This window comes from Pelobates fuscus, chromosome 1 (genome assembly GCF_036172605.1).
Source record: "Pelobates fuscus isolate aPelFus1 chromosome 1, aPelFus1.pri, whole genome shotgun sequence".
In the NCBI taxonomy this organism is placed as follows: Eukaryota; Metazoa; Chordata; class Amphibia; order Anura; family Pelobatidae; genus Pelobates; species Pelobates fuscus.
This window is the reverse complement of record NC_086317.1, coordinates 293,738,747-293,758,412: the sequence shown is the minus strand read 5'-3', so window position 1 is coordinate 293,758,412 and position 19,666 is coordinate 293,738,747. Positions and strand designations below refer to the sequence as shown.

At 48.3% G+C, this 19,666-nt stretch overlaps 1 protein-coding gene across 6 annotated transcripts in view; it reads right to left on the bottom strand.

Moving 5' to 3' along the window:
• The window catches only part of GPM6B (glycoprotein M6B), a 129,940-nt gene that overhangs the window by 55,547 nt on the left and 54,727 nt on the right, over window positions 1-19,666 (bottom strand). The window contains exon 1 of one of the 6 annotated variants that reach the window (XM_063457683.1): window positions 3,144-3,444. The exons of 2 other annotated variants lie outside the window; for them this stretch is intronic. In XM_063457683.1, coding sequence (XP_063313753.1) covers window positions 3,144-3,204 — 61 coding nt within the window. In that variant the 5' untranslated portion in view covers window positions 3,205-3,444. Of the gene's footprint in view, window positions 1-3,143; window positions 3,445-19,666 lie in introns of those variants that run through there. 3 more of the 6 variants (XM_063457700.1, XM_063457710.1, XM_063457729.1) reach the window with 3 other exon arrangements.

Sequence of the window (19,666 nt, the reverse complement as noted above, 5' to 3'; positions counted from 1 at the left end):
CTTTCCTATGGACTGGCTGAATGCGCGCGCGGTTCTTGCCACACATGCGCATTCAGCCGATGACAGAAGAGGGAGCAGAGTCCCAGTGCCGAGGGAGACTGGCACTGGGAAAAAGGTAAGGGATTAACCCCTTCCCCCCCCCCCTTCAGCGCAGCGGGAGTGGGACCCTGAGGGTTGGGGCACCCTCAGAGCACTATAGTGCCAGGAAAACAAGTTTGTTTTCCTGGCACTAAAGTGGTCCTTTAACTGTGCCGTGTAAAAAAACATGGCAGCTTTTGAGAAACTGCAATGGTTACACTGCAGAATTTAGTATACCAGCAATTAAAAGCGCTTCCGCTGCACAGAGTAAAAAAATTGTCACGTTACGTGGAGGCACCATAAGAAAGCATAAAGTTAAACTCCTATTGGGAACTGTGAACACGCGTGTGGTGTTTGCCACTTATGTGCATTAGGTCTCCAATAGGAGCACTGGATTGGACCTCTTGGAAGAGGCCATGCCTCCTCTGCATGCCATCGCTGAAAGATCAGAGCCAAGCCTCTGTGTAATGGTAACAAATAAGTAAATAGTGTATTCATTACTTTTTTATTGCACATGGTGGGGAGAGGGACACTATTGCATTCGGAATAAAATCTGCATTCCCAACGCTATAGTGTTCCTTTAACCCCTTAAGGACACATGACATGTGTGACATGTCATGATTCCCTTTTATTCCAGAAGTTTGGTCCTTAAGGGGTTAAATCAAAAATTCCTTAACCCCTTAAGGACACATGAAATGTGTGACATGTCAGGATTCCCTTTTATTCCAGAAGTTTGGTCCTTAAGGGGTTAAGATGGTGTGTAATATACTGGAGTTAAACCATAATAAATACAATGTAGAATTATTTTGAATTTGTCTAAGGGGCACTCTAAGCCACCAATACAGCTCAGTAAGGTTTTACTTTGTGTACAGTTTCTCACTGCTATCCTGGTTTTATTTGAAAGCATTAAGAAACATCTTGACAAAAAACAGGACTATCCCTTCTCTAGCAGAGTGATAATACACAATTAACACGTATCAATGTGAATGTTGTTTAACTTGAAGAACATTGACATGCTGCCAATGCTGGACAATCTGACTCCAGCCCTCTCTGCCATGGTGTGGCATAAAACCAGGAGACAGCGCCCAGGCACTCTAGGCAACATAATCATTGCAGCTCAGTTTAGCCGTTATGTTGCTTAGAGTGCCCATTTAATTCAGTTTTCAAGTATAATTCACTGTGTAGTGTTTAAACCCCAATGTCCATTTTTCGTTTAGTTATATTGCCCCTCACATTTTATTTGCCATTGGTATAAGTCATTAGGTACGCATAATGGTTAAGATGCTGGATACTCTACTATTAATTGCATTGCTTGGTGGACAAGTCACCGGTGATCTATAGCTTAAACACCGAGAGACCATCAGTGTAGAAATATCGTACTCTCAAATTGAACAGCTCCGCTTAAGACAATACGTCTACCTTAGGAGTGAGTCCTCTGCTGTTCAGAAATACCTGGTGTTTTTATACCATTCATTTAAATAAATCATCGTAAGGAACAGAGGGGTCAGCAGAATGTTTTTATATTTTGCAATCTTCCAATATTTCTTGTTAAGATTGTTACATGAAGTGAAGTGCTTAAAACAGAATGTATTTGTTACTTTGACTTCACGTTTTATAATAAATCTGAAATCCCTTCTGCACATTCAGTGCTAAAAACACTGCAAAGAAAAATAAAATGCAGACAAATATAAACTAATCACAGGTATAGAATTGGATAATAATGCTACAAAATCAGGAATGGCCAAACAGATAGATCTTCAAATCTGGTGGCACTACAATACCCATTATGCTTTGCTAGCAGAACGGCTGTTCAGGTAATGTGGGAGTTCCATTGCTACATCTGTGGATATCCATGCTGTAGGACCTTGGCACATCCAACATTGCTTACAAGAGTATACTGCCCATTGTGCTTGGGCAACCTTTAGGGGGGTAAAACAGAATAAGAAACTTACTCTGCAAACACTTATATTGCCAAGGTTAGCCAACATTAGTTTAGATACGGAATGCTTAACATGTTATCTAATTGTGGCTATGTACTTTAAAAAAAAGATATATGGCCATTATTGCAAAGACCATAGAGAGCCTATTCAATTAGAAATTTGTTGTAAACATGTCTATTTACATTGCTTTGTGCTTTCAACTTCTGAAACAATATTGATTTAAAAAAAAAATGAATTAAAGAAGCATTAAACTGTGTGAACAGCTACAGGTTGAATATATATTCTTTATTTTTTAAATCTCAATATAAATCACAAACACACACACAATAGATTATCTTAATCTCAATAGGATTGTAGATATTCAAGTGATATGAAAAAACATGTCCTGCACAAATGGAATACGAAAAGGGTTTGAAAAATGGTAAGAAACGGTAATCGAATTTGTAAGTAGACATTGTTTACAACCAAAAAAAATAAAAAAGGTTTTTACATTTCTAACAGTATGCGTGCCTTATCCAATAAAAAGCGAAAAATCTTTCCAAAACCCAACACACAGCTTAGAGCAAAGTGATGGCAAAGTGATGGCGTAATTCATTTTCACAGGAACCATAAATTAAACATGGCTTCACTTACTAGGAGTCCATTACATAAAACTATGCCCAACTACGTGCCAATAATGGTAAGGGATTATCAGACCACAGAACCGGGAGAACGAAGCCATGCAGGGCTCCAAAGCATCTGTTTACATATAACGAGGAAAACACCAGAAATCTAGAAAACAAAGACCCTGGCTCTAGAAAAGTACCAAGAGCACAGATTTCTAGGAGAATCCAACCCGCACGATTAGCAGTCTGCGCTGCAAGATTCAATTACGCAAAATCAGATTCCGTTGCAGTGATAAGCATTTGTTGCCGTTTACACCGAGGTTAAACTATATGTGCAGTTATCCTGTAAACAAGATATCCAATTAGCATGTCCAGAATACAAACCGCGATTCGAATGCCCTGCGTGTTCCTAGAGATCAGCAGGCATTCTGTGCATTAACCAAGCGTTCTATACATTAAAAAGCACAGCGAATGAGCCAAGCCCTCTGTCCTCTATACAATAACTCACTCTCTCTGGTACCTTTTTTGTCTTGGCTTTGTTCAGTTGTTTCCTCTGCTGCAGTTTCCATGGCTGGCTTCATCCCATGCACCAAGAATGCTTTTTAAATCCCCTTTCCAACAAACACTTTGCCCCTAGACTTCTATTTAGGAGCTGCAATGATTGAGTGGCTCTGGGCTCCTACTGTAAGCTTGTAGAGCTTCCCAGGATGCAGACTTGTCAGCCTCTATTCTGCTCTGCCTACTGGTCCTCCAAGATCTCTTCCAGAGAGCTCAATACGTCACGCAGTCTCCCAGCTTCAAAATGGCCATTCTGTGCGCCTGATTGTACCCAGGCTTGTTGTGCAGCTCATTCGACTACACCCCTCCCCTTAGCCCATGTCCTGTCCCTCTTTTTTTCCCAAAGCCCCTCCATTCAATTCCCAGTAGTAAAATGGTAATAAATTCCACAGTATTGCATGGATCTGGGATAATGAGCAAGCACGCCACTAACATGGCAGTTGAGAGGCAAATGGAGCTCTGCAGGTCACATATTACACAATGTTTCCATAAACACAATTTTCACACTAAACTGGTCTAATTTTTCACACTCTTGTATTCCATGTGCTAATGCCTTGTGCTGGGTTTAATAACTATGTCACAGGTAGACACGGGGAAGACTCGCACTGTGCATGAAATATTGTTTCATAGAAAGACACTAAATATATGAATCAGGGTTGTCCAATATTAAATAGCAAAATGATCCCTAGGAAGCCTATACTTCCAAAGTGTTAGACCAGTTAAAACAATACCCTGCTTTATTTATTGGTGCACACAGTTTTAATAATTACACATTGTGTGTAAGGGAGGGGATTATTTTCCAGGCTCTACTAGATAAAGGGGGTGGGGGTGCACGGGAGATTAACCCCTTAAGGACACATGACATGTGTGACATGTCATGATTCCCTTTTATTCCAGAAGTTTGGTCCTTAAGGGGTTAAAGGAGCACTGTAAACCAAGATCATCAACAGACACACTGTGCCAATGAATTCCGCTAAAACGTGGACAAAAAGCATATCCAAAGTGGAATGAGAACTTCAGCTTTAGCTGTATCAATATGACCGTAAGGACTATACGTGCCTTGCGGAGCCCAAGTGAAAGCCAAAAAAAATTTGACCTGTCGCCAGGTGACTAATGGAACTATTATCACAATGGGCTGTTGTGATTTGACTATTCCCTCTCTTTTGGACAGAGTCAATTTATATTCTGAACATAAGTAATGGAACCCTCCACCACATGTCCACATTGCTATATTGAAAATAGCTCTGATGGAATGTGCAGTTTGCTTAAGAAACGTTGTTCAAATTATTATTAGTATTTATATAGTGCACTAACTTTTTATTTTATTTTTCTTTGTATAATTTGATCGAAAAAAAAACACAGCATGAATAGTATGAATAATGTGTTGTTGTTTTTTTTGTTGTTTTTTTTTTTTACAGAGGAGACCAGATAAAACCCAGGTAAGTGTCAAAGTGTACTAAATATGGTTTGACATCACGTTTGGGTTGGGCCAGGGCACTTCTACCACCATAACCATGACCACAGGCTGTATTGGCAATGGTGCTTGCTTGGAGTGTTACTTTAATGAAATTCTTAGGAAATGTGGAATTAAACAAGACGGGTACAGCATTTCATTCACATAGAGCAGGGATAGGCAACCTTCGGCTCTCCAGATGTTGTGGACTACATCCCCCAAAATGCTCTTACACATAATGCTGGCAAAGCATCATGGGAGGTGTAGTCCAAAACATCTGCAGAGCCGAAGGTTGCCTATGCCTGACAGAGTAATTTGCTGAACTTTAAAGACAATAATAACTGCAGCATGCCGTGGTAGTAATGATGCCAGGACCGCTCCCCCCTTTCACATTACATAGTCTCAAACAGTTTTAGAATGGTTTAAAGCAGCACTTTCATGCTGAACTTAACTTTCCCCAATCGATTCCTCTTCTCTCCCTTTCATGATCTGTTCTTCATATCTGCTCTAGTTTTCTTTAAAATATAAGACAAAGTAGGGACTATTTTATCTTATGTATTTTTCCTACGCTTGACCAGCTTTGACCCAGGGCAGGAGCAAAGTCTGTTCCATTTCCTGTGGTCAAAGCATTAGTATTAGTAAATTTGGCTGATAGACCAATTTAGGTCTTTCAGCCTTTTAGCAGATAGCTCCCTAAAACCGTGGGAATTAGGGAGTTATCTACTCATGGCACAAATAGGATCAGAGTTTCATTCATTCGAATGAAATTCCGATCCTAACAAAAGTCCTGAACTGCGTCCAAACACGAATGGACCAACTGTTCTCATTCTGTTAGGATGAAATTCAGTAGTTTCGCCGGGATTCGAACACCGAATTAAGCAGCAGGAGGACGGTGAAAATTGTGGGATATTTGCTTTTCCAGTTCCAATCCTAATCCAGAGTTTAGAGTGTTCCTTTAAGATGCAGCCACATAATAAAACTGATGAGTGCAAAAGAAGGTTTAAAGTAGTAAATTAAACATTGCTAGCTAGATTTGCTTTGCAGAAACCTAATTTATCCCAGTATATTACGGCTTAATGATGTTGCTATAAATACAATCCAGGAGACTAATTGGCCCAAATCATAGGGTTTTAATCTCTGCAATGTAAAATTTTAATCTCAGATGTGCTATTAAAGCATTTATTCGTACATTACTTTAGATAATAAGGTTTTTCAGTTATCTTGTGTGTATATACAAATATAAACTGATACATAAAACACACACAGCCCTAAGCATACATGAACACACCTATACAAGTGCGACACACACACAAAAAAGACACAATGAACTCCAAAGTATCCATCTCCCTGGATAAGGGTAATGCAAATGCTGTTAGACCTACTGATGCATCTCTTTTTATCCTGTACAACTTAATATACATGAAAATGTGTAAGTGCAACGTTTCACTCTTCTGATTATTTTCTAGGAATAATAATATATATATATATATATATACACACACACACACACACACACACACAATACCCACCTCTACTGTATCTTCTAGACAGATAGCTTTCTCTATTGCAGCTAAATGGTCAAAGCCTGGTGAGTGCTGGATGATAGAACATCCTTAGCCATAATAAACACAATTCTTATTGAGGATTCACAACATAATTAAAATCAATTCATTCCACATGTAACAGAACTAACATAATGCACTTCTCTCTTCCTTAAACTTCTACCAGTATGCGTCCCATCCACTCTCAGGTCTTCGCGACAAGGATATCTCCTAAAACTACAGAGAAAGTTGTGAGACCTCACCAGAATAGTTGCAAAATGACCTCTTTTTATACTAGAACCTGCTACCTCACCCTCCATGTCAATGTAGCCTCATTCAGTGATAGTGAAAGGTTTGGCTTTCTAGTCCTTAAGTAATATTGCAATGCATATCATATGCATTTAAACCACGGTCTCAAATCACAGAACGCTGCTATTTAAGCTTGGCTTTCAGTAAGTAATTTTGCAGCATTCACACACCATACGAGCCCTAAGTATTTTACAGGCTCTCATATAGCATTCTGTGCACCAATTAAGGAAGCCTGGGTTCAATTAATGGATCACATAAATATATTTTTGGACTTGAACCATTCTTGGACCCCAGAAAATTTGCTCTTACATTTGCATCTACCACAATTAACTAAAGATAAGAGAGATCTTCTGATTCAGGCCCTGATGGCCTTTAAAATGGCCATCGCCAAAAATTGGAAGGGGACAATAGTAGATCCATGGCCACAAATCAAAGCATCTATTATTGTTCAATGTAAAATGGAAAGGGGAATAGCCTCGAATTTAAGTATTAATATTAGACAATATGAGATCTGGGATGATTGGCTAAAGGTCCTCGAGAATTAAATGCTGAAATATAAACACTGTGCTGTAATTAATCGGTAACTTCTGATTGGTAATTTCTGAAGGAGTGGAAATGTAATCTAATCTTATGTAATTTAGGGTTGAGTTGAATGAATAGGGTAGGGTGGTCAACTTTGTTATATGTTTTCGAGTCTCTATGTATGTTTTTATTTATTGTACCGGTTTGTATGATATGTATGACATGTACGCAATGTATGATATGCTTATATGTGATGTTTATACAAAAGAAAAACTAATAATAAACAAATTTATAAAAAAAAATTTTTTGCAGCATTCACACACCATACGAGCCCTAAGTATTTTACAGGCTCTCATATAGCATTCTATAAAAACAGCCTATACAACTGCAAGTTAGACACAAGTGGCTTCATTCATGAAAAAGCATGAATGAAATAAATCAGGCAAGCAAGAAGTCACAGAATGAATGAATGAATGAATTAATGAAACTACTAGTGACTGCTCACCGGGCTAATGCAATATGTACTACAGCAGAGATTTATGGAAGAACAATGGAAACAATGGAAACGGGTTTGTCTCTCCATAATGTGTTAAAGTGAGGGCACTCCAGCCTGGAATCTTCTTTTACAAAAACAAAAACATTGGCAGTTAATACTGAACGCTGGACAGTCCCCATCAGTCATCTAGCACAAAGCCCTGATGTAATAAAATAGAGCTTAATCTGGACAGGAGTAGCTACAGCATTAAACACGTCTAATTTATAAAAGGTAATAGTGGCAAATACATTTTTTTTTAATATATATATATATACACATACATACATCTATCTATCTCGATATATACATATACAGATATATACATAAACATACACACACATACACACACACCACAAAGAAATCTGTGATTGCATTTTTTTTTTCTTCCTGTCAAAAGAAAAAACAAGTTTAGAAAATCAAATTAAAAAACCTCAAGTAATTAAACAGATGGTAGAGAAAAACCACAGAGCTTCTGTGGGTGTCGTGACTGAAAAAGATCCAAGTTTGACATGGAAGAAATATCTATAGAGCTTTGCAAAAAGACAGCAGAGATAGCATCACACATCTTAGCTGTCACAAGAGAACTTCAATTAATGCACATATCAACAGCCCTAACATTAAGTAAATATAACCTAGCCATGTAAAAAACAGACCTGTAATGTTCCACCTTGGGATAAAAAAAAACAAAAAAAAAAACAATTCAACGTGTTCATAACATATGATGAAAAGCTATTTGTTAGAAATGTCAATTCTATTTAATAATTAATACCACTATAATGCTAGTCCTCTAGTGACTCGTCTATCAGTTTGAAAACCATTACAGAAGATAAATGAAATCGCAGTTTTCAGGGCTGGACTGGGAAAAAAAATTCGGCCCAGGAATCTATTCAATCACAGCGGTCCACTAAGAAGGGGGCGTGGCAGAGCGGGTGTGTTTTGTCATTACCAGTGAAAAACACGCCTCCTCTCATAGTGAGCATGTAGGTGCAATGCTCTTCCAGCACAGACTATAAGCAGAGCTCTGCTAAAGAGCTGTGGCATCAGAAAAACGCCCTGTATTTGTTCTGCACTGGGCAAGCAAATTTAATAACATGCTTGCACTGTGTTTCCTTGCAACTTGTCTCTGGCATCTCTAAATGGGATACCAGGAGACGAAAGGGCCAGGATAGAGTATTGTGCATGTGTTTGGAGCCTGCTTGTGTGTAGAGTGGTATTGTGTAATCAGGTCGGTTTTTGTTGTGCTGGGTTTGTGGTGTAATGTAATGCATCTGTGGCTATGGGCTGTAGAGAGAGTGTGTATAATATTAAAGAAATAAAAAAAATACATAAAAAAAAAAAAAAAAAGGTTCATCCACTGGAATCCAAAATGGGCGTGTTAATCAGAGGATAAGGACAAGGTAGTGTGTGTCTCTCTCTCTCTGTGTGTGTGCGCGTAACAGAGCGCCCCTGTGCGCGTAACAGAGAGAGAGAGAGCGCCCCTGTGCGCGTAACAGAGAGAGAGAGAGCGCCCCTGTGCGCGTAACAGAGAGAGAGAGAGCGCCCCTGTGCGCGTAACAGAGAGAGAGAGAGCGCCCCTGTGCGCGTAACAGAGAGAGAGAGCGCCCCTGTGCGCGTAACAGAGAGAGAGAGAGCGCCCCTGTGCGCGTAACAGAGAGAGAGAGAGCGCCCTGTGCGCGTAACAGAGAGAGAGAGAGCACCCTGTGCGCGTAACAGAGAGAGAGAGAGCACCCTGTGCGCGTAACAGAGAGAGAGAGAGCACCCTGTGCGCGTAACAGAGAGAGAGAGAGCACCCTGTGCGCGTAACAGAGAGAGAGAGAGCACCCTGTGCGCGTAACAGAGAGAGAGAGAGCACCCTGTGCGCGTAACAGAGAGAGAGAGAGCACCCTGTGCGCGTAACAGAGAGAGAGAGAGCGCCCTGTGCGCGTAACAGAGAGAGAGAGAGCGCCCTGTGCGCGTAACAGAGAGAGAGAGAGCGCCCTGTGCGCGTAACAGAGAGAGAGAGAGCGCCCTGTGCGCGTAACAGAGAGAGAGAGAGCGCCCTGTGCGCGTAACAGAGAGAGAGAGAGAGCGCCCTGTGCGCGTAACAGAGAGAGAGAGAGAGCGCCCTGTGCGCGTAACAGAGAGAGAGAGAGAGAGCGCCCTGTGCGCGTAACAGAGAGAGAGAGCGCCCTGTGCGCGTAACAGAGAGAGAGAGCGCCCTGTGCGCGTAACAGAGAGAGAGAGCGCCCTGTGCGCGTAACAGAGAGAGAGAGAGAGAGCACCCTGTGCGCGTAAGAGAGAGAGAGAGCACCCTGTGCGCGTAAGAGAGAGAGAGAGCACCCTGTGCGCGTAAGAGAGAGAGAGAGCACCCTGTGCGCGTAAGAGAGAGAGAGAGCGCCCTGTGCGCGTAAGAGAGAGAGAGCGCCCTGTGCGCGTAAGAGAGAGAGAGAGCGCCCTGTGCGCGTAAGAGAGAGAGAGCGCCCTGTGCGCGTAAGAGAGAGAGCGCCCTGTGCGCGTAAGAGAGAGAGAGCGCCCTGTGCGCGTAAGAGAGAGAGAGCGCCCTGTGCGCGTAAGAGAGAGAGAGCGCCCTGTGCGCGTAAGAGAGAGAGAGAGAGCGCCCTGTGCGCGTAAGAGAGAGAGAGAGCGCCCTGTGCGCGTAAGAGAGAGAGAGAGCGCCCTGTGCGCGTAAGAGAGAGAGAAAGAGCGCCCTGTGCGCGTAAGAGAGAGAGAGCGCCCTGTGCGCGTAAGAGAGAGAGAGCGCCCTGTGCGCGTAAGAGAGAGAGAGAGCGCCCTGTGCGCGTAACAGAGAGAGAAAGAGCGCCCTGTGCGCGTAAGAGAGAGAGAAAGAGCGCCCTGTGCGCGTAAGAGAGAGAGAAAGAGCGCCCTGTGCGCGTAACAGAGAGAGAGAGAGAGCGCCCTGTGCGCGTAACAGAGAGAGAGAGAGAGCGCCCTGTGCGCGTAACAGAGAGAGAGAGAGAGAGCGCCCTGTGCGCGTAACAGAGAGAGAGAGAGAGCGCCCTGTGCGCGTAACAGAGAGAGAGAGAGAGCACCCTGTGCGCGTAAGAGAGAGAGAGAGCGCCCTGTGCGCGTAAGAGAGAGAGAGAGCGCCCTGTGCGCGTAAGAGAGAGAGAGAGCGCCCTGTGCGCGTAAGAGAGAGAGAGCGCCCTGTGCGCGTAAGAGAGAGAGAGAGCGCCCTGTGCGCGTAAGAGAGAGAGAGCGCCCTGTGCGCGTGAGAGAGAGAGCGCCCTGTGCGCGTAAGAGAGAGAGAGCGCCCTGTGCGCGTAAGAGAGAGAGAGCGCCCTGTGCGCGTAAGAGAGAGAGAGCGCCCTGTGCGCGTAAGAGAGAGAGAGCGCCCTGTGCGCGTAAGAGAGAGAGAGAGAGTGCCCTGTGCGCGTAACAGAGAGAGAGAGAGCGCCCTGTGCGCGTAACAGAGAGAGAGAGAGCGCCCTGTGCGCGTAACAGAGAGAGAAAGAGCGCCCTGTGCGCGTAAGAGAGAGAGAGAGCGCCCTGTGCGCGTAAGAGAGAGAGAGAGAGAGCGCCCTGTGCGCGTAAGAGAGAGAGAGAGAGAGAGCGCCCTGTGCGCGTAAGAGAGAGAGAGAGAGCGCCCTGTGCGCGTAAGAGAGAGAGAGAGAGAGAGCGCCCTGTGCGCGTAACAGAGAGAGAGAGAGAGAGCGCCCTGTGCGCGTAACAGAGAGAGAGAGAGAGCGCCCTGTGCGCGTAACAGAGAGAGAGAGAGAGCGCCCTGTGCGCGTAACAGAGAGAGAGAGAGCGCCCTGTGCGCGTAACAGAGAGAGAGAGAGAGCGCCCTGTGCGCGTAAGAGAGAGAGAGCGCCCTGTGCGCGTAAGAGAGAGAGAGAGCGCCCTGTGCGCGTAAGAGAGAGAGAGAGCGCCCTGTGCGCGTAAGAGAGAGAGAGAGCGCCCTGTGCGTGTAACAGAGAGAGAGAGAGAGCGCCCTGTGCGCGTAACAGAGAGAGAGAGAGAGCGCCCTGTGCGCGTAACAGAGAGAGAGAGAGAGCGCCCTGTGCGCGTAACAGAGAGAGAGAGAGAGCGCCCTGTGCGCGTAACAGAGAGAGAGAGAGAGCGCCCTGTGCGCGTAACAGAGAGAGAGAGCGCCCTGTGCGCGTAACAGAGAGAGAGAGAGAGCGCCCTGTGCGCGTAACAGAGAGAGAGAGAGAGCGCCCTGTGCGCGTAACAGAGAGAGAGAGCGCCCTGTGCGCGTAACAGAGAGAGAGAGCGCCCTGTGCGCGTAACAGAGAGAGAGAGAGAGCGCCCTGTGCGCGTAACAGAGAGAGAGAGAGAGAGAGAGCGCCCTGTGCGCGTAACAGAGAGAGAGAGAGAGAGCGCCCTGTGCGCGTAACAGAGAGAGAGAGAGAGAGAGCGCCCTGTGCGCGTAACAGAGAGAGAGAGAGAGAGAGAGAGAGCGCCCTGTGCGCGTAACAGAGAGAGAGAGAGAGAGAGAGCGCCCTGTGCGCGTAACAGAGAGAGAGAGAGAGAGAGAGAGCGCCCTGTGCGCGTAACAGAGAGAGAGAGCGCCCTGTGCGCGTAACAGAGAGAGAGAGCGCCCTGTGCGCGTAACAGAGAGAGAGAGCGCCCTGTGCGCGTAACAGAGAGAGAGAGCGCCCTGTGCGCGTAACAGAGAGAGAGAGCGCCCTGTGCGCGTAACAGAGAGAGAGAGCGCCCTGTGCGCGTAACAGAGAGAGAGAGCGCCCTGTGCGCGTAACAGAGAGAGAGAGCGCCCTGTGCGCGTAACAGAGAGAGAGAGCGCCCTGTGCGCGTAACAGAGAGAGAGAGCGCCCTGTGCGCGTAACAGAGAGAGGAGCGCCCTGTGCGCGTAACAGAGAGAGAGCCCTGTGCGCGTAACAGAGAGAGAGAGCGTCCTGTGCGCGTAACAGAGAGAGAGCGCGCCCTGTGCGCGTAACAGAGAGAGAGAGCGCCCTGTGCGCGTAACAGAGAGAGAGAGCGCGCCCTGTGCGCGTAACAGAGAGAGAGAGAGCGCGCCCTGTGCGCGTAACAGAGAGAGAGAGCGCCCTGTGCGCGTAACAGAGAGAGAGAGAGCGCGCGCCCTGTGCGCGTAACAGAGAGAGAGAGCGCGCCCTGTGCGCGTAACAGAGAGAGAGAGCGCGCGCGCCCTGTGCGCGTAACAGAGAGAGAGAGCGCGCCCTGTGCGCATAACAGAGAGAGAGAGATAGCGCGCCCTGTGCGCGGAACAGAGAGAGAGAGCGCGCGCGCCCTGTGCGCGTAACAGAGAGAGAGAGCGCGCCCTGTGCGCATAACAGAGAGAGAGAGAGAGCGCGCGCCCTGTGCGCATAACAGAGAGAGAGCGCGCCCTGTGCGCATAACAGAGAGAGAGAGCGCGCCCTGTGCGCATAACAGAGAGAGAGAGAGAGCGCGCCCTGTGCGCATAACAGAGAGAGAGAGAGAGAGCGCGCCCTGTGCGCATAACAGAGAGAGAGAGAGAGAGCGCGCCCTGTGCGCATAACAGAGAGAGAGAGAGAGAGAGAGAGTGCGCCCTGTGCGCATAACAGAGAGAGAGAGAGAGAGCGCGCCCTGTGCGCATAACAGAGAGAGAGAGAGAGAGAGAGAGAGAGAGAGCGCGCCCTGTGCGCGGAACAGAGAGAGAGAGAGCGCGCCCTGTGCGCGTAACAGAGAGAGAGCGCGCGCGCCCTGTGCGCATAACAGAGAGAGAGAGCGCGCGCGCCCTGTGCGCGTAACAGAGAGAGAGAGCGCGCCCTGTGCGCATAACAGAGAGAGAGAGCGCGCCCTGTGCGCATAACAGAGAGAGAGAGCGCGCCCTGTGCGCATAACAGAGAGAGAGAGAGAGAGCGCGCCCTGTGCGCATAACAGAGAGAGAGAGAGAGAGAGAGTGCGCCCTGTGCGCATAACAGAGAGAGAGAGAGAGAGCGCGCCCTGTGCGCATAACAGAGAGAGAGAGAGAGAGCGCGCCCTGTGCGCATAACAGAGAGAGAGAGAGAGAGAGATAGCGCGCCCTGTGCGCGGAACAGAGAGAGAGAGCGCGCGCGCCCTGTGCGCGTAACAGAGAGAGAGAGCGCGCCCTGTGCGCATAACAGAGAGAGAGAGAGCGCGCGCCCTGTGCGCATAACAGAGAGAGAGAGAGCGCGCCCTGTGCGCATAACAGAGAGAGAGAGCGCGCCCTGTGCGCATAACAGAGAGAGAGAGCGCGCCCTGTGCGCATAACAGAGAGAGAGAGAGAGCGCGCCCTGTGCGCGTGACAGAGAGAGAGAGAGAGCGCGCCCTGTGCGCGTAACAGAGAGAGAGAGAGCGCGCCCTGTGCGCATAACAGAGAGAGAGAGAGCGCGCGCCCTGTGCGCATAACAGAGAGAGAGAGAGCGCGCCCTGTGCGCATAACAGAGAGAGAGAGCGCGCCCTGTGCGCATAACAGAGAGAGAGAGCGCGCCCTGTGCGCATAACAGAGAGAGAGAGAGAGCGCGCCCTGTGCGCATAACAGAGAGAGAGAGCGCGCCCTGTGCGCATAACAGAGAGAGAGAGCGCGCCCTGTGCGCATAACAGAGAGAGAGAGCGCGCCCTGTGCGCATAACAGAGAGAGAGAGAGAGCGCGCCCTGTGCGCATAACAGAGAGAGAGAGAGAGCGCGCCCTGTGCGCATAACAGAGAGAGAGAGAGAGAGCGCGCCCTGTGCGCATAACAGAGAGAGAGAGAGAGAGAGCGCGCCCTGTGCGCATAACAGAGAGAGAGAGAGAGAGAGAGAGAGCGCGCCCTGTGCGCGGAACAGAGAGAGAGAGCGCGCGCGCCCTGTGCGCGTAACAGAGAGAGAGAGCGCGCCCTGTGCGCATAACAGAGAGAGAGAGAGAGCGCGCCCTGTGCGCATAACAGAGAGAGAGAGCGCGCCCTGTGCGCATAACAGAGAGAGAGAGAGAGAGCGCGCCCTGTGCGCATAACAGAGAGAGAGAGAGAGCGCGCCCTGTGCGCATAACAGAGAGAGAGAGAGAGCGCGCCCTGTGCGCATAACAGAGAGAGAGAGAGAGAGAGCGCGCCCTGTGCGCATAACAGAGAGAGAGAGAGAGAGAGAGAGAGCGCGCCCTGTGCGCGGAACAGAGAGAGAGAGCGCGCCCTGTGCGCGTAACAGAGAGAGAGAGCGCGCCCTGTGCGCGTAACAGAGAGAGAGAGCGCGCCCTGTGCGCATAACAGAGAGAGAGAGAGAGAGCGCGCCCTGTGCGCATAACAGAGAGAGAGAGAGAGAGCGCGCCCTGTGCGCATAACAGAGAGAGAGAGAGAGCGCGCGCGCCCTGTGCGCGTAACAGAGAGAGAGAGCGCGCCCTGTGCGCGTAACAGAGAGAGAGAGCGCGCCCTGTGCGCATAACAGAGAGAGAGAGAGAGCGCGCCCTGTGCGCATAACAGAGAGAGAGAGAGAGCGCGCCCTGTGCGCATAACAGAGAGAGAGAGAGCGCGCGCCCTGTGCGCATAACAGAGAGAGAGAGCGCGCCCTGTGCGCATAACAGAGAGAGAGAGCGCGCCCTGTGCGCATAACAGAGAGAGAGAGCGCGCCCTGTGCGCATAACAGAGAGAGAGAGCGCGCCCTGTGCGCATAACAGAGAGAGAGAGAGAGCGCGCCCTGTGCGCATAACAGAGAGAGAGAGAGAGCGCGCCCTGTGCGCATAACAGAGAGAGAGAGAGAGCGCGCCCTGTGCGCATAACAGAGAGAGAGAGAGAGCGCGCCCTGTGCGCATAACAGAGAGAGAGAGAGAGAGCGCGCCCTGTGCGCATAACAGAGAGAGAGAGAGAGCGCGCCCTGTGCGCATAACAGAGAGAGAGAGAGAGAGAGCGCGCCCTGTGCGCATAACAGAGAGAGAGAGAGAGAGTGCGCCCTGTGCGCATAACAGAGAGAGAGAGAGAGAGAGCGCGCCCTGTGCGCATAACAGAGAGAGAGAGAGCGCGCGCCCTGTGCGCATAACAGAGAGAGAGAGAGCGCGCGCCCTGTGCGCATAACAGAGAGAGAGAGAGCGCGCCCTGTGCGCGTAACAGAGAGAGAAAGAGCGCCCTGTGCGCGTAACAGAGAGAGAAAGAGCGCCCTGTGCGCGTAACAGAGAGCGCCCTGTGCGCGTAACAGAGAGCGCCCTGTGCGCGTAACAGAGAGCGCCCTGTGCGCGTAACAGAGAGCGCCCTGTGCGCGTAACAGAGAGCGCCCTGTGCGCGTAACAGAGAGCGCCCTGTGCGCGTAACAGAGAGCGCCCTGTGCGCGTAACAGAGAGCGCCCTGTGCGCGTAACAGAGAGAGAGAGCGCCCTGTGCGCGTAACAGAGAGAGAGAGCGCCCTGTGCGCGTAACAGAGAGAGAGAGCGCCCTGTGCGCGTAACAGAGAGAGAGAGCGCCCTGTGCGCGTAACAGAGAGAGAGAGCGCCCTGTGCGCGTAACAGAGAGAGAGAGCGCCCTGTGCGCGTAACAGAGAGAGAGAGCGCCCTGTGCGCGTAACAGAGAGAGAGAGCGCCCTGTGCGCGTAACAGAGAGAGAGAGCGCCCTGTGCGCGTAACAGAGAGAGAGAGCGCCCTGTGCGCGTAACAGAGAGAGAGAGCGCCCTGTGCGCGTAACAGAGAGAGAGAGCGCCCTGTGCGCGTAACAGAGAGAGAGAGCGCCCTGTGCGCGTAACAGAGAGAGAGAGCGCCATGTGCGCGTAACAGAGAGAGAGCGCCCTGTGCGCGTAACAGAGAGAGAGAGCGCCCTGTGCGCGTAACAGAGAGAGAGCGCCCTGTGCGCGTAACAGAGAGAGAGAGCGCCCTGTGCGCGTAACAGAGAGAGAAAGAGCGCCCTGTGCGCGTAACAGAGAGAGAAAGAGCGCCCTGTGCGCGTAACAGAGAGAGAAAGAGCGCCCTGTGCGCGTAACAGAGAGAGAAAGAGCGCCCTGTGCGCGTAACAGAGAGAGAAAGAGCGCCCTGTGCGCGTAACAGAGAGAGAAAGAGCGCCCTGTGCGCGTAACAGAGAGAGAAAGAGCGCCCTGTGCGCGTAACAGAGAGAGAGAGCGCCCTGTGCGCGTAACAGAGAGAGAGAGCGCCCTGTGCGCGTAACAGAGAGAGAGAGCGCCCTGTGCGCGTAACAGAGAGAGAGAGCGCCCTGTGCGCGTAACAGAGAGAGAGAGCGCCCTGTGCGCGTAACAGAGAGAGAGAGCGCCCTGTGCGCGTAACAGAGAGAGAGAGCGCCCTGTGCGCGTAACAGAGAGAGAGAGCGCCCTGTGCGCGTAACAGAGAGAGAGAGCGCCCTGTGCGCGTAACAGAGAGAGAGAGCGCCCTGTGCGCGTAACAGAGAGAGAGAGCGCCCTGTGCGCGTAACAGAGAGAGAGAGCGCCCTGTGCGCGTAACAGAGAGAGAGAGCGCCCTGTGCGCGTAACAGAGAGAGAGAGCGCCCTGTGCGCGTAACAGAGAGAGAGAGCGCCCTGTGCGCGTAACAGAGAGAGAGAGCGCCCTGTGCGCGTAACAGAGAGAGAGAGCGCCCTGTGCGCGTAACAGAGAGAGAGCGCCCTGTGCGCGTAACAGAGAGAGAGCGCCCTGTGCGCGTAACAGAGAGAGAGCGCCCTGTGCGCGTAACAGAGAGAGAGCGCCCTGTGCGCGTAACAGAGAGAGAGCGCCCTGTGCGCGTAACAGAGAGAGAGCGCCCTGTGCGCGTAACAGAGAGAGCGCCCTGTGCGCGTAACAGAGAGAGCGCCCTGTGCGCGTAACAGAGAGAGAGCGCCCTGTGCGCGTAACAGAGAGAGAGCGCCCTGTGCGCGTAACAGAGAGAGCGCCCTGTGCGCGTAACAGAGAGAGAAAGAGCGCCCTGTGCGCGTAACAGAGAGAGAAAGAGCACCCTGTGCGCGTAACAGAGAGAGAAAGAGCACCCTGTGCGCGTAACAGAGAGAGAAAGAGCGCCCTGTGCGCGTAACAGAGAGAGAAAGAGCGCCCTGTGCGCGTAACAGAGAGAGAAAGAGCGCCCTGTGCATGTGTTTGGAACCTGCTTGTGGGATTGCCTGTGTGTAGAGTGAGCGGATTGTGGTGTGGTATTGGGTAATGAGGTCTGTTTTAATCGTGTTGTGTACTGCATGTGTGGCTAGGAGCTGTAGAGAGTGTGTATAGGGAATGCAGTATGTATGAGGGGTGCTGTAGTAATTACAGCACCCCTCACACATAGGGGATGCAGTATGTGTGAGGGGTGCTGTAGTAATTACAGCACCCCTCACACATAGGGGATGCAGTATGTGTGAGGGGTGCTGTAGTAATTACAGCACCCCTCACACATACTGCATCCCCTACACACACTCTTTCTACAGCCCCTAGCTATATATATATATATATATATATATATATATATATATATATATATATATATATATATATATATATATATATATATATATATATATATATATTGGAAGTATTGTGTGTGTGTAAGGAGTGCGTATAAGGAGTGCTGTGTATGTGGGTGAGTGCGTTGTGTGTTATATGCCCGGACAACCGAAATGAAGATTGTGTTAAAGAAATTGTGTAAAAAAAAAAAAAAGGGGGAGGAGGTTCATCCATTGGAATCCATAATGGGCATGTTAATCAGAGGATCAGGACAAGGTATATAATCCAGTTTTTTTTTTTTTCTCCAGTATGTAGTAAATAATCTACAGCTGTAGATTTGCAAATCCCTGTTACAAAAGCCTTACAGCAAACAGGTAATTGGTTAACATGGAAAAAAGTACTACATAAATTCAATTAAGTTAGTGTAAATAAAGCCACAGAGTCAGATGGAATTCATCCACAAGTACTTCGGGAGTCTACTGTAGAAATATCCATGCCATTGTTTTATTTCAGGATTATTTTTCTATAAAAAGGTATCACACCAGGCGATTGCAGACAGATGCAGTGCCTACATTTAAGAAGGTTTAAAAAGCTAAACCTAGAAACTACAGACCTGTGAGCTTTTAACATTTTTGGTCAAAAAATTTGACGGGCTGTTAAGGGACAATACTCAGCAATTCATTTTAACCCATGCCATCAGTAGCATGAATCAACATGGTTTTATGAGAGATAGGTCAGGCCAAACTAAGTTAATTGCGTTCTATGAAGAAATTAGCAGATGTATAGATCAGTGTGTTCCTGTAGATGTGATCTATTTGAATTCAGAAAAGACATTTGATAAATCCTACAAAAAAAAAAAAAACCATTAATATTAACATTGAAACCAATTGGTTTTATAGAATAAATGTTTATACTGCATAGAACATTGGCTTAAAAAGGTAAAGTACTGAGAGTAGTTGGAAAGTTTTCATATTGGAAAAATGTGGAGTGCTTCAGGTTTTGATCCACTCCTCTTTACTCGGTTTATAAACGATGTTGAAGTGGGCAATGCAAGTCATGCGTTGATGTTTACAGATGACAAAACTATGTAAAATAATGTTGTCTTGAAACAATACAACGTATCTACAGAGGGACTTGGATTGAAGAGACTTGACAGGCAAACACATTACATAAACGCAAACGAGATTCATTACAGATAAATGCAAAGTCAAGCATTTTGGAATAAGGAACCCACAAGCCACTTATACAGTAAATGAGGATGAGTTTGACATAATATTTGTGAACAAATATAGATAAACTAAGCAATAGTGTGCAATGCCTATCTGCCATTGCAAAGGCTAGTAATGTGCGGTTGTACATAAAAATGTGTATTGACCGACATGATCAAAATTTAATTTCACCTCTTTAGAAAATCAAAAGTAAGACCTCATCTTAAATATGCAGTGCCGTTTTAGGCACCAGTTTTAAAGAAGGATATTGCAAAACTAGAAAAAAAGTGCAGAGGTGTGTGTGTCAGGGAGAGAGTGTGTGTCTGTCAGTGAGTGTGTGTATGCATGTCTGTTAGTGAGAGTGTTAGGGAGTGTGTTTGTCTGCTAATGACTATGTATGTGTATGTGTGTCAGTCAGTGAAAGTGTGTGTCTGACACGGAGTTTATATGTGTGTCAGTGAGTGTGTATGGGAGTTTAGAAGGCTGAGGGGGGAGGGGGGATTCTTAAGTTTTGTCATGCCTTGGGCAGCACAAAACCAGGATACACCACTGCATAGGGGCCTAGACGGGACATACCGTATATACTCGAGTATAAGCCGACCCGAATATAAGCCGAGGCCCCTAATTTTACCCCAAAAAACTGGGAAAACT